The sequence below is a fragment of the Rana temporaria genome, chromosome 6 (genome assembly GCF_905171775.1).
Source record: "Rana temporaria chromosome 6, aRanTem1.1, whole genome shotgun sequence".
In the NCBI taxonomy this organism is placed as follows: Eukaryota; Metazoa; Chordata; class Amphibia; order Anura; family Ranidae; genus Rana; species Rana temporaria.
Window position 1 is genome coordinate 97,122,532 of NC_053494.1, and position 25,622 is coordinate 97,148,153.

General features: G+C 44.5%; 1 protein-coding gene across 1 annotated transcript in view; it reads left to right on the plus strand.

Annotated features, from left to right (window-relative positions):
• FAM234A (family with sequence similarity 234 member A) overlaps positions 1 to 25,622 on the plus strand; it is a 149,476-nt gene that overhangs the window by 21,690 nt on the left and 102,164 nt on the right. The window contains exons 3-4 of the mRNA XM_040357037.1: positions 466 to 579; positions 7,530 to 7,724. Of these exons, the coding sequence (XP_040212971.1) occupies positions 466 to 579; positions 7,530 to 7,724 (309 nt within the window). The remainder of the gene's footprint in view (positions 1 to 465; positions 580 to 7,529; positions 7,725 to 25,622) is intronic.

Here is a 25,622-nt window from a genome sequence, read left to right on the forward strand (position 1 = left end):
AATCAAATGCAGTGAAGAGGAAGTGGGGGTCAGGCCTAAGTCTTGCTGTGTAAGTCTATAAAGCTCCATAGACACACAGGTAGGGAGCGGCTGGTTATGGTGGAGGTAAAAAGAAGAAGAGGAGCCAAGATCATCTCCAGGGACCCCAGTAGAGGAGGATGGGGGCCACTCTGTGCAATTCCACTACACAGAGCAGGTAAGTATAACATGTTTGTTATTTAAAAAAAAAAAAAAAACATATTTTAGTAGCACGTTAATGAAAATGACTTTAGCTGTAAAAATGAAAACGGTTGCAGCTGTTACATCCTAGGAGTTGTGAGCTGCAATGTATTGCACATCTGTACTTGGGTTTAGATATAAAATAAAAGATTTGGATTAATTCTAAAGTAGCAGTATAGAACAATGTACATATGTTTTTCACACAGTACTGTATGATGTCCTTTCTTTTTGTTTGTTTTGATGCAGTTGGCTACACGTTCCTTGCCACTGAAGATGTGAATGGGGATAGTGTGCAGGATGTTCTTTTTCTTTTTAAAACCGATAATTCCAGCAACATGAATGTATCCTGTGAAGATGGAGGTATATATTTTACATCTTGCTTGTTTGCATGTGCAAGTTTTTATTAACCTCTTATGTAAATATTGCAAAACCACTGAAAGGAGAAAAAACATTGTGGAATACCTATGGGGAGCAGGCATGACCCATTATGTATCAGCTATAGTTCAAATGCAAAAGAAAAGCAGTATCCACAGCTTTGCCCTTCAGTTTTTTGCCCGTTATTGGTTAGTCAGAAAGTGTTTTAGCCTTTTTTCTACTAGATTATAAAAGTATCCAATATCATATTACATTGTGTAGACATGTTACATAATAAAATGATTATAGCCTTAGGCCCCTTTCACATGTACAGATCCCGTGAGGATCCGTACATGTCTCATCCGCTTGCTCAGCCCCGCTGAGCCGGCAGATGACCGCTCTCCTCTATGGGGGGATTGGATGAACACGGACCGTCTATTTGTGTTCACCTGATCCGATCCGCAGACAGATGGAAAAATAGGATTTTCCTCCGTCTGCAAAATCGGACCATAGCGGGGACTGATGAGATCGGGTGTCAGCGGATAAATAGGAAATACGGACATACTGTGTGAAAGGGCCCTGACTTCATCTTTTGGTTAAAAAAAATAAAAACCATTTAAGATTCAAAAATGAAGCTCTGGTTGCAAAACTTGTGTCCTCTTCAGCACTTTTCCTTGCAGGCCCACCACTCTAAAACCCAGCGTCATTCCTCTTCTGGAAAGAGTGACGCCCATCATCATCCAACCCATTTCTTTTCTGGGAGTCCGTCTTTAATGCCCCCTGAGGGGGCATTTTTACACCAGCCAGTGCTCCCGTTTCTCCTGGACAGTGAGGCACTCACATGAGCACCACACTGTTCAGAAGTAAGGACCGCAGAGAAATACCTAGGACATTGCTGGACTGATGAGCTGATGAACCACAAAAAAGGCATAAGTAAACGAAAAAAAAGAGGTGTGACATGAAGTTAAGAAAAGTCAATGTTGAGGAAAAAATATAACCACTAAGATCTAAAAATAATGCCACCATACAAATTGTATCACATTATTTAAAAAACTTTTTTTTATGTACCTTGAACTGTAAGGAAAGTGTGGCCAGAAGCATTACCACTGGCAGTATATTTGGTATCATTTTGATAAACCAGGTTAATTATCTTCACCCATTATTATGCACCACTTCTCCAGATCTTTGCTGCCTTAGTATCCCTTTAACTCAGCCCACTTCTTAATTCCTCACATATGCACCTTTTACATGGGACCATATCCATATTACCTCCATGCCTTACTCAGGCGACCAAAGTCCTAATGCATACCCTCCTCATTTCTTTGCCTGACCTGCTTAAACATCTTGTCCATTTTCCACCAACAAGACTTACCTCACTGTCATTCTTTTATAGCTTTTAGAAGATGTATCTACCCCTTCAACCGCTCCTCATCTGGGTTCAGTCACCTGCCAATAAAAGTTGTTATACTTCCAAACCCCAAAATCCTTATGCCTCGTACACACAAATTTTTCCTGACGGATTCCTCTCAAGCCTGCCTTGCATACACACGTTCAGGCAAATACCACCCTTCCAAAGCGCGGTGATGTACACCACGTACAACGGGACTATAGGGGGGAAGTTCCATTCAAACGGCGCCACCCTTTGGGCTGCTTTTGCTGATCCTAGTGTTAGTAAAAGTTTTGGTGAGAGATTCGTGCTTTTCAGTCTTCGTGCTTTTCAATCCGTTTTACCAGAACGAGCGCTCCTGTCTCATTGGCTCCCGTCTCATTGATTCTGAGCATGCACGGTTTTTTCCCCTCGAAAAAGCATACACACGACCGGTTTTCACGATATGAACAAAAACATGTTCTCTTTTTTCCTGTCGGGAAAACTGCGATAAAGCATACACACGACCGGTTTTCACGATATGAACAAAAACATGTTCTCTTTTTTCCTGTCGGGAAAACTGCGATAAAGCATACACACGGCCGGTTTTCCCAGCCAAAAGCCGTCATGGCAGTTTTCCCGAAGGGAAAACCGGTCGTGTGTACGAGGCATTAGTGTCATTAAATCCATATTTCCAACTACACATGAATCATCACCAAATGCAGTCTAATCAAGCGTATGCAGCTTACATGAAAATAAGTGCCTCAAATACCAATTTGTTTCTTCCGTATACTGTGGTCACCTGACATGTTACTCACTTCCCACCGCACTGTGTGATCTTATCAAAGGTGCAAGTACAACTTTAATGATGAAGCAAACATATGTACGGCATGTCATTTAATATGAGGAAGCTGCCCCTTGAGCTAACAAAAAGAGTTATGTGGGGCAGTGGAAAAGGCAGGATAATCTAGGTATTTATAAATCTGGAAAACATGGATATCAAAGCTTCTGCAACAAAATACAGAATAGAGAACATTTTTGGTTTAATAAATGTTTACTAAATACAAATTCACTTTGCACTACAAGTGCACTTGGAATTAAAGTCGCTGTAGATCAGAGAGGGACATGCAAGGAAAATAAAAAACAAAATTTTAGCTTGAACATGATTGGATGATGACATCAGCAAAGCTTCCCCTCATTTCAGATCTACTCCTTATGCACGACCGTTTTTCATGACGAGAAAAATGCAATTTTTTTAATTGGTCAGTAAAAACGATCGTGTGTGGGCTCCAGAGCATTTTTCTCGACGTGAAAAATGGGCATTAAAAATTTAGAACATGCTCTAATTTTTCTTGTTGTTTTTCACGCCGTGAAAACGGTCGTGTAGGCTTTAACGACTGGGAAAAAAAACGCGCATGCTCAGAAGCAAGTTATGAGACGGGAGCACTCCTTCTGGTAAAACGAGTGTTTGTAATGGAGATAGCACATTCGTCACGCTGTAACAGACTGAAAAGCACGAAGACTGAAAAGCGCGAATCGTCTCTCGCCAAACTTTTACTAAAACTAAATTAGCAAAAGCAGCCCGAAGGGTGGCGCCATCCGAATGGTACTTCCCCTTTATAGTGCCGTCCTACGTGTTGTACGTCACCGCGCTTTGCTCGAGCATTTTTTTTCACGATCGTGTGTATGCAAGGCAGGCTTGACAAGAATCACGTAGAGAAAAACGTTGTTTTTTTCCATGCCATTAAAAACGTGTGTACACGGCATTAGATTTAGAGCGACTGCACTTCCAAGTGCACTTTGAGTGCAAAGTGAATCTGCCTTTCGTAAATAACCCCCTTTGATTCTAATCCTGAACTGACTTTCTGCTCCCCCACTGACCTATTTATAGTATTCCCAGCCATGCATACCTTCCAGAATTGTCTGAGGCCCCATACACACGATAGAATTTATCCGCAGATACGGTTCAGCGGACCGTATCCGCGGATAAATCCTCTCTAAGATTTCAGAGGATTTCAATGCGATGGCGTGTACACACCATCGCATTGAAATCCGCGCTGAAATCCTCTGCCGATGACGTGTCGCGCCGTCGCCGCTATTATGACGCGGCGACGGGCGCGACACTGTCATATAAGGAATTCCACGCATGCGTCTATTCATTACGGCGCGTGCGGGGAATCCCTTTGGACGGATGGATCCGGTAAGTCTGTACAGACGAGCGGATCCATCCGTTGGAATGGATTCCAGCAGATAGATATTCTGTGCATGTCGACAAATATTTATCTGCTGGAAATCCATTCCAGGGGAGATTTATCTGCGGATAGATATCCGACGGAGTGTACACACCATAGGATCTATCCGCAGAAACCCATTTGATGGGATTTATCTGCGGATAGATTCTATGGTGTGTATGGGGCCTGAAAGTATCTATCTTCATCCTCCACTGAGAGCCAAAGTCATTTAGGAATTCCTAAATAGTTTGGTTATACTGCCACTGGCATGTGTTTGGCAAACACAATTTATTTTTTATGCCAGCCCTGTTTAACCCTACCTCTAACCATCATGCCTCCATTTTTTGCTAGTGCCCTATGAGGGTGGACAACTTTTCTTCAGTTTTGCTGATAAGTCTAACTATAGTTTGTTAGCTTTTTTTTTTTCACTTTTTTTTTTTCTTCGATCAAGATACGCAATACACCATGGATATTTTTTTTTTTCTGCAATGACTTTAACCAAGACATCAAAAACGATGTGTGAGCTAGTCTTTACGCAGCAACTATCCGGATCAGTGTACACTCGGCAACATTTTTGAAGGCCATACCCAGAACTCACTGGACTAAAGATTGCTGGGCTAGCCTGGAATGTGACCTTTTTGCAGTAAGCGCTGCATTGTGGTGTTTTACAGACCTGTGTAGTGTGTTAGCTGCCAAGCATTTTCCAGATCTTGAGTTCCTGCACAACCTCTAGTCTAGTGTGACCTACTCTCGGTCAGGCTGAAGAACTGATGCTACCTCATTGTTGGTACTGTTGGACTCCATTTTAAAAGTCCTGCTTCCACGCTTATACTATAGTAAGGCCTCGTACACACGATAGGATCGCCAGAGGACAACGGTCTGAAGGACCGTTTTCATTGGTCCAAATCGATCGTGTGTAGTCCCCATAGGTTATTTAACCTTCGGTCAAAAAAATGAGAACTTGCTTTAAAATTTAACCGATGGACGCCTAACCGATAGGTCAAAACCGATCGTTAGTATACAAAAGCATCGTTAAAAACCTGCGCATGCTCAGAATCAAGTTGACGCATGCTTGGAAGCATTGAACTTCGTTTTTTTTCAGCACTTCGTTGTGTTTTACGTCACCGCGTTCTGGCCCGATCGTTTTTTTAACTGATGGTGTGTATGCACAACGGACCATCAGTCAGCTTCATAGGTGTGTAGGCCCCGTACACACAAGGAGACATGTCCGATGAAAACGGTCCACGGACCGTTTTCATCGTATATGTCTCCTGGGAGCTTTTGGTCTGATGTGTGTACACACCATCAGACCAAAATCCCTGCGGACAGAGAACGCGGTGACGTAGAAGACACCGACGTTCTCAAACACGGAAGTGCAATGCTTCCACGCATGCGTTGAATCAATGAGACGCATGCGCAGGATTTCGGGACGCTGGTTACACGTCATAACCAGCGGAACATGTCCGATTAGGTGTACTAACCATCGGACATGTCCGACGGACATGTTTCCAGCGGACAAGTTTCTTAGCTTGCTAAGAAACTTTTGTCTGCTGGAAACCTGTCCGCTAGGCCATACACACGGTCGGACATGTCCGCGGAAACTGGTCCGCGGACCAGTTTCAGCGGACATGTTCGACCGTGTGTACGGGGCCTAAGACAACGGTCCTTCAGACCGCTGTCCTTTTGGCTATCCTATCGTGTGTACGAGGCTTAACAGTTAAGGCTGGAGGGAACTGACCCTTTGAACTATGAGTATGCAAGGTATTTCTTCATATTAGGCCTAGTTGTTTTCCACTATGTGGTGCAGCATGTCTTTTCAAAGCACCCCTTTGTGCACCTTCCCTGATTTGTTTGAGTTCCCCGCCCCATGGAATCTCAACTTCCTACTTTAGTGGCAGCCTATCCTTAGGGATATTATCCCTCTGAAAGTTGCACTTCTCCCTACAGAGTAATTTTTGGTTGTGTCCGATCTAATTACTGCACTTGCACTTGAATGGGGGACTGTGGGATATCAGTCTCTTCTGCTTTAAAGGCTTCCTCCTGCCTCATGTTCGCTAAGCCATGCAGCTTAGCAAACGGCACCAGATCTGTGCCAAAGGGATGTGACTGCCATATGCATTCTGGAAAGGACGTCATCACAGCCTGGCTATTCAACAGGCCAAACAGACAGAACACAGAAGGTAGACCGTGTGAAGATGGAAGTGTCTGAGCACTGAAATCACAGCGCTGGAGGACTTTTTTTTTAGACAGGTACAGTAAGTCTGTCATAATGTGCTAGTATGCAGTGCATACTAGCACGTTTATGGCTTAAACCACCCGAGGGTTCATTTTTTTTTTTTTTTTTAACCCCCTTGGCGGTAAACCCGAGCGTGACTCGGGGTAGGTTTCCAATGTTAGGATCGGTATCCCCGAGTCACGCTCGGGGTGGACGTGCAGAGTGTGCAGCGGCGCGGCTTACCTTCTCGCTGGATCCACAGGCAAGTTACTTACCTTGTCCCTGGATCTAGCGATGCCACCCCGCTGTGTGAGCGAGCGGGACCTCCTCGCTCGATTCACACAGTGTCCCCGTGTGCCGCCGATCTCCGTTCCCTGCGACGTTACGACGCACGGGGGCGGAGAACGGCGCCAAATTCAAAAAAGTAAACAAACACTTTACATACAGTATACTGTAATCTTATAGATTACAGTACTGTATGTAAAAAATACACACACCCCTTGTCCCTAGTGGTCTGCCCAGTGCCCTGCATGTACTTTTATATAATAAAAAATGTTCTTTCTGCCTAAAAACTGTAGATTGTCCAAAAGTGTCCCTTTATGTCAAAAATTGTTTTAGATCAGCTAGAAAACAGCGATAATAAATTATAATCACTTGCAGAAATGTGCGATAGCGATTTGTGGGGAAATTCGTCATATAAAAATAATGACAGCGACAATTCTTCAACTGAGCAAATTTCTGTGATTTTGAGTTGATTACATTATTGAATAATTTTTATTATAATTATATTATTATTTGTTATAATTATTTATAATTATTTATTATATTATAATTTATAATTTTGTTTTAAAAAAAAAAATCATACCCGGGATGCCTACAAGACTCTTGCTTGGTCAGATTTAAGTGAGTTATTCCTAAAAATTACAGACCTACCGTATAAAACGCCAAATTTCCTTGCAAAATAATTGTACCGCTTTTGGTACGTAATTCCAGACAGAATCATACCGCCAGGGAGGTTAACTACCGATTTAACTATAGTGGGCGATACTGATGGGCATTATTACAAGTACAGTATTGTAGCTATGCTGAATTAATAAGATGTTTACAACCTCTCAAATTCAGTTATGTATTTTTCTCTTTACAGGTTTTAAGTCTCCATGCTTCTTTTTATCTGCCTTGTCCGGGACAAATGGGAGCACTTTGTGGGTCATCCCTGTTAGTGATGATGACAATATTCAGTTAGTGCAGTGTGGAATCCATAACCTTGGTGGTGCAGGACATTCTGGTTGTCTATTAATTGGAAATTCAGAAGTCATATTAGCAGTTGATTCAAAATCGGGTAAGTCCATTTCTAGTGTATAAATATCTCTTTTATCAGATTGAAGCATGTGGACTTTGTGTCTGATGGCTGATTTATACTTCCAGTTTCCATATAAAAATGTATAATAAATATTATAATGAAGCCTACCTAAAGCATACTTTGTTTTCTGCCCCTTGGGTATTTGGAGCTGAACTCCAGCCTTGCCTTCAGTAGTGCATAGTTTACAGCAGGGGTAGGCAACCTCTGCCCTCCAGCTGTGGTGGAACTACAAATCCCATCATGCCTCTGCCTCTAGGGCCCCGTACAGACGAGCGGACAGTCCGATGAAAACGGTCCGCCGGACCAGTTTCAGCAGACATGTTCGGTCGTGTGTACGAGGCCTTTGAGTCATGATTGTCAGGGTCTTCCAATGTCTCATGGGACTTGTAGTTTCAAAACAGCTGGAAGGCCGAAGTTGCCTACCCCTGGTTTACAGGCTCCTCTCCTGTACTGACATTGCCCAAGGAACACACCTTCCCCATTCTTCACATTGGCAATGTCACTGATCGTCTGTTCCCTGATATAGGGAAAGGCGATCAGTGACGTCACACGTCCAGCCCCGCCCCCTACAGTTAGAAACACATATGAGGTCACACATAACCCCTACAGCGCCCCCTATTGGTTAACTCCTAAACTGCAATTGTCATTTTCACAGTAAACAATGCATTTTTATAGCAATTTTTGCTGTGAAAATGACAATAGTTCCAAAAATGTGTCAAAATTGTCCGATATGTCCCCATAATGCCGCAGTCACGAAAAAAATCGCTGATCACCGCCATTAGTAGTAAAAAAATAAATATTAATAAAAATGCCATAAAACTATCCCCTATTTTGTAAACGCTATAAATTTTGCGCAAACCAATCGTTAAACGCTTATTGCGATTTTTTTTTTTTAACCAAAAATATGTACAAGAATACGTATCGTCCTAAACTGAGAATATATTTTTTGGGGGGTATTTATTATAGCAAAAAGTAAAAAATATTGGTTTTTTTTTTCAAAATTGTCGCTCTATTTTTGTTTATAGCACAAAAAATAAAAACCGCGGAGGTGATCAAATACCACCAAAAGAAAGCTCTATTTGTGGGAAAAAAAGGACGCCAATTTTGTTTGGGAGCCACATCGCACGACTGCGCAGTTGTTAGTTAAAGCAATGCAGTGCCGAATCATAAAAACTGGCCAGGTCCTTTACCTGCGTAATGGTCCGAGTTTTAAGTGGTTAAGGAGCCCAAAGCTGTGTGCATCCAAGACTGTGGGCCTGGAAGAGATGGTGGTTTGAGGGACCAGTATCTATAGCATCAGTGCTGTTGAAGAGTAGCCACGTGGGCTAGCTTTTTCAGCTATGTCCGAATTACGTTTAAACCCCTGCGTGGGATTCCTGAGTGGACATTTTTGTTTGTTTTTTCATTTAATAAACATGGGCTACCAGGCCCTTAACTATAAATGATGTGGACTCCCTACACCAAAATGCATCTACTACTGAGCTGAACAATCCCCCATATATATATATATACACAGGGCTTTTTTTTCAGGGGGAACTCAGTTCCACCACCTCTGGCTCAGACCCTTTGGTGCCTGCTCACCACAATCACTTGTAAACACAGAAGTCTGGTTTCTGTGTTTACAAGTGACAGCTCTGCACGCCGTGTGGTATTTAATGCCCCTTTAAGACCCTTCTACTGTTTGTGAAATCTGAACGGGGTCGTGGTTGAGTTCCTGCACCTATTTTCTGAGAAAAAAAGCTCTGTATATACATATATATATATTTTTAGCGGGGATCCAAGAGAATAAAATGGTGGTTGTTGCAATATTTTATGTCACACTGTATTTGCGCAGTGGTCTTTCAAACACATTTTTGGGGAAAAAATACTCTTCAATGAAAAAAAGCAGTAAAGTTAGCCCAATTTTTTGTATAATGTGAAAGATGATGTTACACCGTGAGAATCGTGATCTTTATTCTAATCAAAAAAGTTGTGGTTCTCATTTTAGCCAGAATCCTGCAGCTCTACTATCGAGGAATGCCTACTCCTCCAGACTGATATCCACTCAAGTTATTTTAATATTTGCATAACTCCTCCCAAGCAAACCACTGCTTTTATTAGGGATGAGGGCCCTTGAGAGGAGTACCCAAACGTTAAGAAGATTATTGAGAGATATATCCCTATTTTGTACAAAGGTACATTTGCCAAGGTACAAAGAGTATCTAGTCAGTGTCAAGACTGGCCCTGACATTGGGACAGTATTTGTCCCCAAGCTTGTTTTCACCTCCAGTGACAGATAATGCAGGTTGGTTGTGGATTAGAAGGAACTTTAAATGTGGGGAGACTGGTTGTCCATGTTGTCCCAGAATCGTAAGGCAGAACAAGTTTAGGTCCACCGTAAGTGGTAAAGAATTGTAACACTAAAAATGTGGTGTACATTTTTACTTGCTCTGGATGTGCGATACAATATATGTGTTGTGCCACCAGAAGACATCTCCGTTACCATATATATGACAGCATTAATAAACATGATATGAGTGTTGCATGTCATTTTGAGTGTCACGGGGGTGATATAACAGCCATATGTATTCAAGGTATTGAAAAGGTGACTTGTCCGAAGAGAGGTATCGACACTTTTGGTTTGCTGTGCAAACGCAAACTACACTGGATTTTTTATCTAAGAACAAGAATTCCTGAGGGACTCAATTTTGAATGCCACTTGACACATTTTTATCAGTCAATTGGGAGTTTATTGATGATCAATACATTTTTGTTCATTTTTATTTTATTAAAGTTCAACATATCAAGCCATACAACCTTATATTCTATAATATCATAAAATAAACTACCTAAATATAAAACATTCCAAAATATTATATTCTAAAAACTGATACGAGTGACACACCCAACTTAGGTAGAAAAAAAAAGACTACAAGGAAAAAAAAAGAAAAGGGAGAAACAAGAAAAATAAAAGAAAACCCCAATTAACTCCCCCTTTTGCACATGCCTTATTTATAAAGAAATTGGGTTGGCTCTGTCGCTTCAATTCCTGGGGACCCAGCTCTTTCTACTCAAATTCCTAGTGTCCCTTGATTCTGCCACCATACCCCACCCCCCTATACACCTGTGCATAAAGACGTTGAATATTCGATGCTCCCCGATCCCTTCCTCCATTCCATTCCCTAAATAATTGCCATTTAAGTCCCCTCCCTTTCTCTCTCCTCCCATTTAAAAGAAAGACCCCCCCCCCCTCCAAGTGTAAGAGGCTTCTAATAGCCACACTATCACACCCAACATGTATTGAGTGGTTCCCTAACTAAAGTGATTCAAATGACCCTGTGAATTACCCTGGCCCTTAGCTACCATGTCTATCACTCTCCATTACTTCAATCCTTATGTGTCCACATTCCCCCCACTTAACACTGCCTTCTTACCACCTCTCCTATCCCAAACAATGCATTCTACCATCAATGTAGTAACGGAGCCACCCTCGTCACCTACTCCCCCCCCCCCCTCACATGTGCACAGGTATCCGCGCTCCCATACACCCGTACCTCTAGGGAGAGGGGAGAAAAAAAAGAAGAGAAGTGAAAGGCCGCTTACACACATTCAGTACATCCGATGAGAATGGTCTGATGGACCGTTCTCATCGGTCCAAACCGATCGTGTGTGGGCCCCATCGGTTAGTTAACCTTCGGTCAAAAAAATGAGAACTTGCTTTAAAATTGAACCAATGGATGCCTAACCGATAGGTCAAAACCGATCGTTAGTATGCAAAAGCATCGGTTAAAAATCCACGCATGCTCAGAATCAAGTCGACACATGCTTGGAAGCATTGAACTTCGTTTTTTTTCAGCACGTCGTGTTTTACGTCTCCCCGCGTTCTGACACGATCGTTTTTTTAACCTATGGTGTGTAGGCACATCAGACCATCAGTCAGCTTCATCGGTTAACCAATGACACCGGTCCTTCGGACCGTTCTCATCGGATGGACTGATCGTATGTACGAGGCCAAAGACATGGGTCAATATTCAAAATTTCAACTTCTATAACAACTTCCAAAAGTACCATGCAGAGGACATGGAAGGCACACCATGCTTCATGTCCACCTAGTCCAGGGCACTTTCCTCTCTACCTATCTCTGGGGCATAGTACACCCAACCTGCCCATATCTTCTCAAATGTATCCTGTTGGCCCTTCACTGCATAAACCCATCTTTCCGCTTCCATTATTATGTTAACCTCCTTTTTCCAATCCAACAGAGTAGGGCAAAGGGTCTGTTTCCAGAACCATGGTATTAATAAATTGGCTGCATTCAATAAATGCAGTGTAATACTCTTCTTATAAGATTTAATAGATCCAGGAACCCCGTGAAATAGAAAGTGTACGGGTGTAAATTCAATGGGTCTTATGCCGCGTACACACGATCGGAAATTCCGACAAGAAATGTTCGATGTCAGCTTTTGGTTCGGAAATTCCGACCGTGTGTAGGCCCCATTGTGCCCCGTGTGTAGGCCACATTTTCTGTCGGAATTTCTGACAGCAAAAAATTGAGAGCTGGTTACCATCAAAAACAATTTCGGGCTTGCTACGAGCAATTTTTATAATGGTTTCTTTTACTGCATATTTGTGTAATCTACATATAACGTCTCTTGGTTTTTCCATATTTTGAATAGCATAAGATGGAATCCGATGAGCCCATTCTATCTCTATAAACTCAGGTGCAGAGTCCCCCATAATCTGGCAAAATACATTTTGAGCTGTTAAAGCCAATTTGAGCGCCCGGATTGTTTGGGTAGCCCCCTTATGTGGATATTCTGCCATCTGTCCCTAAGTTTAAAACTTCTTCATGATTTTTGGTGATGTCCTGAACATCCGCCACCCCCTGTACCATTGCCTCGTGACTATTTTCCAAACTCTCCACCCTTGGTCCCAATGCCCGCGTGTCTTCTCTTAGGCCCTCAACTGCTTGTTGGCATGACTGTTTTACTGTATTTATCAGTTGCTGAATGTTTGTCTTAGTAGGGAGAGCCCTTAAAAGTTCCCTAATGTCCATCTCTGTGTCTTCCATACCCCCGGTTGACCTTGGGGACAGCCTATCCCCCCATATTGAAAAGGAGCCTGTTGACTGTGGAGCCAGTACTTTTCCATCAGTGGCCACATGACCCCCCTCTGGAGTTGGACACCTCTGCTCATCACCAACATAATCTTCCCAGGGGTTGTGCACCCTAGTCTCACACAATCAGTCTTTAGGGACCTCAAATTGCCATGGTCTTGTGCCAGGGGGTCTTGATTACTGATTAGTAGACTGTCTGTCTGCCCTTGAAGGCCAGTCTCTGCTCTTGGGGACCCCCCGTCGGCCACCAAGCAACCCTGCTCAGGAGCCCCCCGGTCCTCTCACACTCTCCGTGGGCTTTGCCCTAATGTTAAAGTGTCCTGTTCAGGGGCTTTCCTCCCCCGTCCTGTTACTGGCAATCCCCTACCGTATTCCGGGGGACCCTGATCTGCTGCCTGGATGCACGACCTGGAGTTAGGGATCCGTGATTCGCTCAGTTCACACGGCTTCCATTGGCATCTGAGGCACCACGCTTCCTCTCCTCTTGTCTCCCTGCTTGGCGTCCTGGCTCCATAGCCCGAATTCCTCCAGTCGAGCTCCGACCCCCTCCAGCTGGTTGACGTCTGTGTGACGTCATGGTCAGGTGACTAGTTCGATCGTCAGCAGTCGCTCTTGGCGCCTCTCTCAGCCTGGGATCTTGAAGAAGATAGAAGAGAGAGAGTGTTCACTCAGCACATCTGCTCATCTCCCCTCCCCAACCAAGTATATCGAACAGGACCCTCTTATTTCCTGATGATGATCAATACATCAATATGATGTATAATGTTTCTATATCAGAGGATTAAGATTAACCTGTTAGAATTTGCCTTCAGGTTTGGGCTTGTTTCAGATGCTCAATATTCCTTGGCTGTGGCAGTGGGAAATGCACATTCCCTTCACACACAATTTGATGTAGCATATAGATATTGACAGATATGAAGAAACCGGATGTCTAATATTTTGACATATGGTGCACATATTGGAGGCCCCTGCCTCCACAGTTTGTAATTTCTAACTGGGGACTATTCCTCTAGCTTGTGAATATAGAATAGGTCTACTGTTTTTGCATGAATTTCTGCTTACTTTTCTCTTATTTACTGTATTTTTGGTTTGTTGCTATTTTGTAATTTTCATTGTAACAATTGTTTCAAACTTTGGTTACATATGAGTAGAGCTTGTGATGTAGGTTTATAGGATCTTCTCATCTGCATAGACTGTTTGGATTTATTGACTTTGTTGTTTTTGGCTGTAGCCAGAAAGTGGGTATATTGGAAATATCAATCCTGGTCATCTCCCACCCCCTGCCCTTCTGTGGTATTTGGTGTATACCACTGGGATGAGGAGGGTGGTGTTAGTGCTGTCAAGCTTTCATTTGAATATTTCTATTCAGCCAGTGACGGGTATATCTGTGACAGTTTTATGGTTTCCGCTGGCTGCAGATCCCGCTCCTGTGGAACTTTAGAGATCTGTGTATATCAGTTTGCTGGGCCTGCAGCTGAGGATTGGCGGCATCATATGGATTTATGGATAATGAATATAGGTGAATGCGATGGCATTGACTACAGTTATATAACATCATGTACAAATATTAATGCACATATTATTGTTGCGTTTTTCGTATGTTCAATGTTTCTAAATGTAAAATAATGCACCTAGGGAAAAATAATCCCTTAGAGAGTACAACATTGGGGGTACAATGTTGGCCAGCACTATAGAGGTAAAAGATTTGTGAGTACTTATTTCAGATGATTGCAAAATGTGGAAACAGTGTGACCAGGTCGTGGGATAAGCAAATGGCATTCTAGGATGCATCACTAGAGGGATCACCACTAGACATATGGAGGTCCCGATTCATCTATATACAGTGGGTATAGAAAATAATCACCCCCTTTAAAATAATCACATTTTGTTGCTTTACAGCCTGAAATGAAGACAGACAGTTTTTGTTTTATCCAGCTGTATTTTGAAAGATATAACACCAGCAAAAAAAATATTCAAAAACAGAATCACAGAGTTGAAAAAGGAATCGCCGCCCTCCTCCTAATAATAATGACTTGTAATCTCAATTAGCTGTAGCTATTCACCTTCTCAATAGCACACAAAGCCATTTGAATTTCAACTGTGATCGGCTGTGGTCATTTTGATTAGCTCAGTATGAAAAGAGCTTTCCTTGAGCATTTCAGTCCCTGGTAGTGCAATTGAAGCAAACAATCAACTATGGGTGGTAAGGCACTGTCAAAAGATCTCCAGGATAAAGTTGGGGACAAGCACAAGTCAGGAGATGGATACAAAACCATTTCAAAAGCTTTATCAATGCCTAGAAGCACAGTGAAGTCTATTATTACAAAGTGGAAGGTATTCGGTAAACAACACAGACCCTCCCTGGATCAAGACGTTGCTCCAAACTGGATGAAAGAGCCAGGAGGAAACTGATCAGAGAGGCTACCAAGAAGCCTACTGAAACACTGAAGCAGTTGCAGGAATTTATGACAAAGAGTGGTCATTGTGTACATGTGACAATATCACAAATTTGCCACGATTGTGGCTTGTATGGGAGGGTTGCAAGAATAAAGCCACTCATCAAGAAGGCCACATGCAGTAACGACTGAGCTTTGCCAAAATGCACCTTGAAGATTCTGAGGCCACATGGAAAAAGGTGTTATGGCCAGATTAAAATTTAATTATTTGGCCTCTACACAAAACGTTATGTCTGCTGGAAATCCAATACAGCTCACCATTCAAATAACACCATTCCTACAGTAAAGCATTGAGGTGGTAGTATAATGTTATGGGGGTGTTTCTCTAGAGCAGGATTGTTCTGTTCCCACATGAAGGCGAATGAAGGTATAACTGATAATTGCTGTGTGACTTGAAAAACTGAGATGGCTGCCCCCAGTGAAGAGGCCAGCCCAGCTAGAGTCCACGCCTCCATTACAAAAAACGTTACTAACAAGAACAGAGACGTGTGGCATGCAAATTCTGGCCAGCAGATGGCAGCAGGACAAGAGATGCATGAAAACAAACATGGAGAAATAAAGATTGAAAATGCAATGTACAAATAACTGAGAACAGCACACTCCCCGTCTGAAATTTCCGTAAGGAGATTTCACTATGACGAATGTCCATAAAAATATGATACAAACATGTAACAAAGAACATGTGAAATGCAATAAACATGACATAGTGGGTTGGCTGACCCATAACGGGGTAGAACTGTGAATTTCAAGTTCAGTCCTTTTCATCCTTCAGGAACGTTCTCAATGGGTAATATTAGAATGAGTTCGTTAATTGGCCTTGCAAACATTTTAAGCTCACCCTTCCTAAAGATCTTCAGCTCCACCTTTCGGACCTTGCCATCCTTGCTAGGAAGAACCTTTGAAATTAGTCCCATAGGCCAGGCGATCCTTCGGTTTGTTGCTCCTTCATCAATATGAGGTCTCCTTCTTTCAAGTTTGGTTTTTGATGTTGCCATTTCCTCTTTCCTTGAAGAATATTGAGATACTCTTTTCGCCATCTGTTCCAGAAGTAATCTGCCAGGTGTTGTACACGTTTCCAGTGTTTTTGGTAGATATTCCCATGAGTAAATTCTCCACTAGGCGTTAGCATATTGTCATTTTTTTGGGTAAGTAGAATAGCCGGAGACAGTATGGCTGGTGTTTCAGGATCCATAGATACTGGCACAAGGGGTCTTGAATTGATAATAGCTGAAACTTCAGCGAGAAGAGTGACGAGAGTCTCGTGTGTAAGTCTTGAAGAGTTTACATCCATCAACATAGAATTTAAGATGTTGCGTGAGATCCCGATCATTCTCTCCCAGGAACCCCCCATGTGGGATCTATGAGGAGGATTAAAAATCCAGGTGCAACCTTTCTCTGCCAACTGATCTTGGATGGGTTTAGTGTCGATGTTCAGTTCTCTACAGGCTCCGATAAAGTAACTTCCCTGGTCTGACCTCAACTGTTTCACTGGTCCTCTGATGGCAAAGAACCATCTTAAGGCATTAATGAGGCTGGATGTGTCCATAGACTCTATCACCTCTATATGAACGGCTCGCACACTCATGCAAGTAAATAGCACGGCCCAACGTTTACTGTTTGCGTGACCGCCACGGTTCTACGTGCGGACACATCCATGGTCCAAAGACGTCCAGGCAAGTGTAGGTGAAGGGCGGCTCTGTACATAGTCTATCCACGGGCAAGTCGGCCATTTGTTGGTGTAGCTGTTTTCCTCCGGCTTTACGACAGTGCATACAGTCGTGCAGTAGTTGGGCTACACGTTTCTTCATACCTATAATCCAAAGACCCGCAGACCTTAACTTGCCCTCAGTGGGGTGGATTCAGGTACGAATTGCGCCCTCTTACGGAGGCGCAGCGTACCGTTTTAACGCTGCGCCTCCGTAAATTACGTGCGCTACGCTTCATTCATGAAGCAGTAGCTACGTAATTTGCGCGGGCGCTCCTTAAAAATGCCCGGCGTAAGGGCGCGTAATTTAAATGATCCCGTAGGGGGCGTGGATCATTTAAATTAGGCGCGTTCCCGCGCCGAACGTAGTGCGCATGCTCCGTCTGGAAACTTTCCCGACGTGCATTGCGGCAAATGACGTTGCAAGGACGTCATTTGCTTCAACGTGAACGTAAATGGCGTCCAGCGCCATTCACGATTCACTTACGCAAACAACGTAATTTTTAAACATCGCGACGCGGGAACGACGGGTATACTTAGCATTGGCTGCCCCTGCTAATAGCAGGAGCAGCCTTACGCGGAACCCGACGAACGTAAACGACGTAAACTGCGTACGTAGGGAGCGCGTACGGTTGTGAACCGGCGTTAGTATGCAATTTGCATACTCTACACTGACCACTATGGGAACGCCACCCAGCGGCCAGCGTAAGAATGCAGCCTACGATACGACGGCATAAGAGCCTTATGCCAGTCATATCTTAGGCTGCAGTCGGCGTATCGAGCTCTCTGAATCAGGAGCAGTCGATACGCCGGCGCAACTAAGCAATTGCGCTGCGTAACTATGGTTACGCAGACGCAATTGCTTTCTGAATCTACCCCAGTGATTTGTCTGCCCTGGTGTTCAATCCTTTTGTGGTAATGTCGGATCGGCAACGTGGTGATATGATGTTTGCTGGGAATAATGACAGGATTTTGCTCTGCAACTCCTAGGTGGGCTTGATTCAAACGACCACCAACTCTAAGCAGGCCAAAAGTGTCCATAATTGGATTTAAGTTGGCAAGAGGACTTTTTATAGGAATCTGCTGTCTGTTGTTCAAGCACTTCTATTCTGCGTTAAATTCCTCCTGCTGGACATGACGTATTATGAGAGACTCGCTATGAGAAATGTCCTCAGCAGAGAATGGTTTATGGCAGACGTGCCAACCATGACAATCTTTATCTTCCTGAGTATTGTGATAACATCTGGCGATGTGCACTAACCTTGCAATGGTTCTGACAAGTCTCATCCAACTGGAGAAATGTTCAAAACGATGGCAGTCAGGCCTGGAGGTCTGCTTGGTTTCAGTGACTAATGCGCTAACTTCGGCGCGGATTTCTGGATCATTATCCGGATCCTGGATGCTGAAAACTTCCTGTTCACATTTGTCTGCTCGTCCTAGCAGAAACTCTGGGCCTGTAAGCCAAGTAGATTTAGCAAAGGAACCCACAGACGTAGGCCTGGTGGCGCGATCTGCTGGATTAAAGCGGGGGTTCACCCTATGAACGCAAATTTTTTTTTTTTTCTGCTACCATAAAATCAGGCATTGTAGCGCGAGCTACAGTATGCCTGTCCCGATTTTTTTACCCCGTACTCACCTTGTACTCGTACATCGAAGATACCGGGGAATGGGCGTGCCTATGGAGACGGAGGATGATTGACGGCCGGCTCTGGCGCGTCACGCTTCTCCGGAAATAGCCGAAATAGGCTTGGCTCTTCACGGCGCCTGCGCATAGCCTGTGCGCAGGCACCGTAAAGAGCCAAGACCTACTCCGGCTGTCTTCGGGGAGAGTGACGTGCCAGGGCCGGCCGTCAATCATCCTCCCTCTCCATAGGCACGCTCATTCCCCGCGGGAGCCGAAATCTTTAATGTACAAGTACACAGTGAGTACGGGGGTAAAAAAATCGGGACAGGCATACTGTAGCTCGCGCTACAATGCCTGATTTTATGGTAGCAGAAAAAAAAAAAAATGTTTGCGTGTCTCGATGGAATGCCTGTCTCGATGGAAAAATGATGCAAGTGAGGGTGAACTACCGCTTTAAGTTCGGATGGTACGACAATGTGTTCTCTCGTTTCAGGCTTGCTGTTCATGGTACGCTGAAGAGAGTTAGATCTGGATAGCGCTTGCTCCTGATTGTCCAGGAGTCTTACCCTGGTGGTTCGGAAGGGTAATGGAGAAACCCAGTGATTGGTTTCGTCTTTAAAGGGTGCTCTGTCTTCTACTGATAAGGCTCCTTTATCGTCATCCTTGGTTGTGCGAAAGACTGATCTCCCCAAGTCGTCAGCAAAGAGGGGAGAAATGAGGTGGTTGTACGAGGTCTGGAGACTTCTCCTTCACTTCATAGTGATGAGGACACGGCTTAATGCAAGTTGTGCGTCCATCTCCACGCACGTACGTTTTGAAGGAGTCGATTACTGGTTGATCCAGGCATACATTTCCTTTGACTACCCATCCCAGGTCCAGCCTCTGGGCATATGGTGCGTAGTCGGGACCATTACACTGTTGGCGCACTTTGTGCACCCTTAGATTGTCTCTGCCAAGCAGGAGTAGAATCTCAGCATTGTTGTCCATAGGTGGGATAACGTTGGCTAGGTGCCTTAGGTGCGGTTGGTGAGATGCAGCTTCTGGGGTAGGAATCTCATCCCTATAGTTGGGTATTTGATCGCATTCAATCAGCGTTGGTAAGGGTATTTCTGTATTCCCACTGATGGGGGAAGCAATGAATCCTTGCGCCCTCCTGCCGCTAGTCTCTATGCGGCCTGAGCAGGTGTTTAAGATGTAGGGTTCTGATGGTCCCTTTATCCCAAAGGCTTCAAAGAATTTAGGTCCTGCTAGGGACCGGTTGCTTTGGTCGTCGATGATGGCATACATTTTTACTGCCCTTTCTGGTAGTCCCTCTGGATAGACCTTGATTAGGCATATTCGGGCACAACATTTATCACCCCAGCCCTCACCACATACTTCCAAACATGAGCAGGAAACAGCAGCGACTGTGTTGGCGTGGTTCTGGGGCGCCCCGCCATGACTTGGAGCGGGACTGGTGGTGATGGCAGCTGGTGAGTCTCTGGGCAGTGGAACTGGGTGCATAGCTGAGGCATGTCTTTCACTATGACACTCCTCACACTTGATGATGGATTTACAGTCCTTAGCCATGTGCTCCAATGAAGCGCAGCATCTGAAACATACCCCAAGCTCGCTGAGGACCTTCTTGCGCTCCTGTATGGGTTTGGATCTAAACCCCCTGCATTTATTCAGTGAGTGTGTTTTTTTATGAATGGGACATTCACGATTGAAGGACTTGTCTCCTGATGAGGTATTGTACTGTCTACCCGTGGGTGCTGCAGAAGACGGTAGGTTAGTCTTTCTAACACTCACGCTGCTCTTAAAGTCTCTGGGCCAGATTCTTGTAGATCGCCGCATCTTTGCGGCGGCGTAACGTATCTCATTTACGTTACACCGCCGCACGTTTTACGGGCAAGTGCTTGATTCACAAAGCACTTGCCTGTAAAGTTGCGGCGGCGTAGCGTAAATCCTCCTAATTCAAATGATCCGGGTAGGGGTGTTCCCGCGCTGAACGTACTGCGCATGCGCCGTCCCTAAAATTTCCCGACGTGCATTGCGCTAAATAACGTCGCAAGGACGTCATTGGTTTCAACGTTAACGTAAAAAAGGCGTCCAGCGCCATTCACGGACGACTTACGCAAACTACGTAAATTTTCGAATTTCGACGCGGGAACGACGGCCATACTTAACATTGACTGCACCTCATATACCCAACGCAACTTTACGCGTCGCAAATCTTACGTAAACGTCGTAACTTCACTGCATCGGTCAGGCATACGTTCGGGAATTCGCATATTTTGCTAATTTGCATACTCGATCGGGAAAACTACGTCGGCGACACCTAGCGGCGAAAAAAAAATTGCATTTAAGATCCGACAGCGTAGGAGCCTTACGCCTGTCAGATCTAATGGTTATCTATGTGTAACTGATTCTAAGAATCAGTCGCATAGATACGACGGCCCAGATTAGGACTTACGACTGCGCACATGGCGTTGCGCCGTCGTAAGCCCTTTCAGAATCTGGGCCTCTGTGTTTATGCATGGCGCTTTCATACCTTGGTGATGGTGTCGCTGGAGCTGTAGTGTTGAACTCCAGGAAATCGAGGCTGGGGTCATTCCTCATGTGGGACTGTTCATCAATGAATCTGCAGAAATGAATAAATGGGGGAAAGGTGACGTCATGCACCCTTTTGTACCTTGAGACTGATGCCGCCCACTTTTCTTTCAGACTGTATGGTAGTTTCACGACAATTGGGTTCACTCCATGGGCTGTATCCAGGTAGCACAGCCCGATCAGACGTGGGTCTCTTTTGGCAAGCTCTAGTTCCATGAGCAGGTCACTCTAATCCTGAAGCTTATGGACGTCCTTAAGATTGATCTTTGGGATGTTCTGCAGTCTCTTGAATAGGGCCTTCTCTATTGCTTCCGCACTGCCGAAGGTACATTCGAGTCTCTGCCAGGCGGCAGCGAGACCTGCTTCTGCTTGTTCCACATAGACAGTTCTGAGGCTCTTGATGCGGTTTGTGGAGCTTGGGCCCAGCCATTGGATCAGGAGGTCGAGCTCCTGCTCTGCGGTTAGTTTGAGGTTGGCAATGGCGGCCTTGAAAGTTGCCTTCCAAGCACTGTAGCTCTCTGCACGGTCATCAAATTTTGAGAGACTTGTGTTAATTGGCTCTCTGCTCGCCATAATCCTGGCAAACTCAGACATATCTGATTTCTCACTGTTTGTACAACCTGTGGTGCCGCCGGGGCGTGTAGGCTTTGTGGCGTGAAAGGGTGAGATGCATCCAGGTAGAATGATGTTTCTGCAGGGTTGAGCTGTGATCTAGCCTCTGTAGATCGTGATGACTGCTGCTTGAGCTGTGGGGGTTAGCCAGGAAACGCCTGATGGCCCTTTTTGTATTTTTCGTAATAACTGTCCTTGAGAAGGCACATCTGGGTGAACACCATCAGGTTGCTCGGGTGCTGTAAGTGACACTGGCACTGTAGGTGGAGATTACTTGGAGGTTTCGGTGTTGTCGGCTTGGACAGTACTGCATACTGGGGGTGATGCAGTTAATTGTTCCAGTACATAGTCGCTGGTGCGGTCAGCTGGATCTTCTAGCTCCTGTGGTAGCGAGCAGACTGGATCAAGAGCTTGGCTTAATGCTTGCTCAAGTAGTCTTACTTTAGCTAATGCAATTTCCTCTTCCATCTCTGATTTAAGAATCTTTACTTGAGCCTCTGCTTCTGCCCTCTTGGCGTCTGCTTCTGCTTCTTTTTCGGTGAAGGAACGTCTGACTTTGGATTGCTGTGCATTTATGCAGGCCTCTAGTAGTCTGTCGCTTAGGGCTGAGCTTCTTGAGCATGATGATCTGTATGACTGAGAGAAATGTTTGGATGAATTTGATCTTTGTGATCTAGTTTCTTGCAAATGGGAGATGCGGAGTTCCGCTTTATCTTTAGCAAGCAGCACCATGGTGTCTCTTTGAATGTCTATTGATTCTGCCTTGCTCAGTTCTGAAAGGGCTTCATCATTATTAGCATTTTTTAGAAAGGTTATATACCTTGTGGACAGTCTCTTGTATCCTTCATGAGCTGTGTTCAGCCGCCTGATGGCAACTTGTAAGCTTGTGGTATCACCAGAGGATTTAAGTCCTGACATGAGGGAGGAAACTCGTTCCCATAGCTCTTCCAGGTTATCGCATAGCTCGTCTTTTGTGGTTTGATCATTTTCCCTGACCTTTATTTTTGGTTTGAGGGAGCGTCTTGGTCGCACGACTTGGTCTGCTGGAAGTGTGGGTTCTGCTTCTTGTTCTTCTTGGTGATCAGTATCAGGCTGCATTAGCTTTGTTTCATCACTGGGGAACTGTGCAAGGTCCTTTTCGTCCATTTTGATTTAAGGTGCGCTGTCTCTTTAAGAAAATAAACTTTTGAATTGGGGGCTGAAAATTGCAGTGCGGCTGCGCTGGGGCACTCTGGCAAGGTTCCTCAGGTGTTTTAAGTGATTTGCGGGGGTTTAGGTTAGAGAGGGACCCCGTGTGCGTTAACAGTTCTGCTATGCGAGCAAAGGTTGTATAGGGTATAGAAAACGGCTTGATGAGTTGTGGAGGATTTCCAGGCGACAGTAAAGATACTGTGGACATGCGGTGCTTGCCCTTAGACTTGTGGAACATGCACCGTAGCCGGGCAGGTTCGCTGCAGATGGGCCTGTTGCAAGGGAGATTCCTTAGTGTGGTTACTCTGAGGTAATCTGCGGCCGAGGTGTGGACATTAAGGCAGCTTTTTGACTGTTCTGTTCCCACATGAAGGCGAATGAAGGTATAACTGATAATTGCTGTGTGACTTCCTACCTTCGTATCCAAGCAGTGGGGCAGACAGGACCGGCAGATGCTCGGGTTAGATGGATCCAGACTCAGACATGAAGATGAAATCAACGTGGGTTTATTCAATCGAGATAAAGCAATAAACCGAGATACAATACTGTTCTGTAGTAGTGGTATCAATGCTGACTTGTTGGTATATGTCCTGAGGCTAGTTGCTGTGGCTTCTGAGCTGCTGCTGGTCAAAAAGCTGATGCCTTCTCGAGCCCAAAAAATGTGGAGTGTCTAGTCACACAGCCATGAGAAAAACTGAGATGGCTGCCCCCAGTGAAGAGGCCAGCCCAGCTAGAGTCCACGCCTCCGATACAAAAAACGTTACTAACAAGAACAGAGACGTGTGGCATGCAAATTCTGGCCAGCAGATGGCAGCAGCACAAGAGATGCATGAAAACAAACATGGAGAAATAAAGATTGAAAATGCAATGTACAAATAATTGAGAACAGCACAAGGATAGAAGAAAAATGGATGGGGCAAAATACCATCACATTCTTGAGGAAAATATGCTGCTCTATGCCAGAAATTTGTCAATGAGAAGGTTTACCTTCCAACATGAAAATGACACAAAACACACATAAAAAATGACCACACAGTGGTTGAAGTAGAAAATGGTGAGTGTCCTTGCGGGGTCTAGTCTGACCCCCGACTTAAAGTGGAGCTCTACCCAAAAGGGGAAGCGACGATTGTTTTCACCCTTCCACTTTTTGGGGGGAGCGGGTTCCGGCTTTTGACCGCTGTAGTGATCTAAGCCCGGAAGTTCGGCCCCCTCCTTTCCCCCGAAAGTCTTCTGGGACACATCACAGGTCCAAGAAAACTATGGGACCATTCACAAGGCACAGCACGACTTGCGCATGTGCAGTAGTAAACAGCATGTGAAGCTGCAAGGCTTCACTTTCTGTTTCCCTTAGACCACTTTCACATTGAGGCGCTTTGCAGGCGCTATAGTGCTAAAAATAGCTCCTGCAAAGCGCCATGAAAGAGCCGCTCCCTGGAGCGGTGCGCTGACAGGGCATCAGAAAAAGTCCTGCCAGCAGCTTCTTTGCAGCACATAAGGAGCGGTGAATACACCGCTCCTAAAGCGCCCCTGCCCATTGAAATCAATGGGCAGCACCGGCAAAGCGCCGCTGTATTGCTTTTAACCCTTTTTCACCCGCTAGCGGGGGTTAAAAGCACCCCGCTAGCAGACAAAAAGCACAGAAAAAACTTCGGTAAAGCGCCATTAAAAATAGCGCTGTGAGTGTGAAAGCTAGAGACGTCAGTGCCTGCATCCAAAGCCAATTGAAGAATCAGTTTGGGTGAGGACACCGCTGGATCCCTGGACAGGTAAGTGTCCTTATATTTTTGCATATTTGCCAGGAGCTCCACTGAGGAACCCCAGAAGAGGAGTATCGGGGCCACTGTGCAAAACCAACTGCACAGAGGAGGTAAGTATGACATGTTTGTTAATTTTTTTTTTTTTAAACAAAGGTTTAGTTACCCTTTAATGTGAATAACTCAACACCGAGTTCACTATATGGACCTCTTATGTATTTATACGTGTTGATCATATCCCCTCTTAATCGCCTCTTCTCAAGAGACAATAAATTCAGTTCCTCTAATCTTTCCTAATAGCTGAGCTTCTCCATGCCTCTTATCAGTTTGGTTGGCCTTCACTGCACTTTCTCCAGTTCCCCGATATCCTTTTTGAGAACTGGTGCCTAATACTGAACTGCATATTCCAGATGAGGTCTTACTAAGGACATTATTCCACTGCATAGCTTGGTGTCATCTGCAAAGACTGAAATGGTACTTTTAATCCCAGACCCAATATCATTTATAAAGATGTTAAAAAGTAAGGGTCCCAACACTGAACCTTGGGGTACACCACTGATAACCTTAGACCATTCAGAGTAAGAATCATTAACCACTACTCTCTGAATTCTGTCTTTTAGCCAGTTTTCTATCCATTTACACACTGATATTTCCGAACCTTACACATGAGCAGTGTGTGCAGAACTGTATCGAACGCTTTTGCAAAATCCAAGTATACCACGTCCACAGCCACCCCTCTGTCCAAGGTTTTACTTACCTCTTCATAAAAATAAATTAACAGGCTGCACCTTTGTGTTTTACTGAAAAAACAGGCCAAAAAAATGCATGAATGAGGCTTGAAAGTGAAA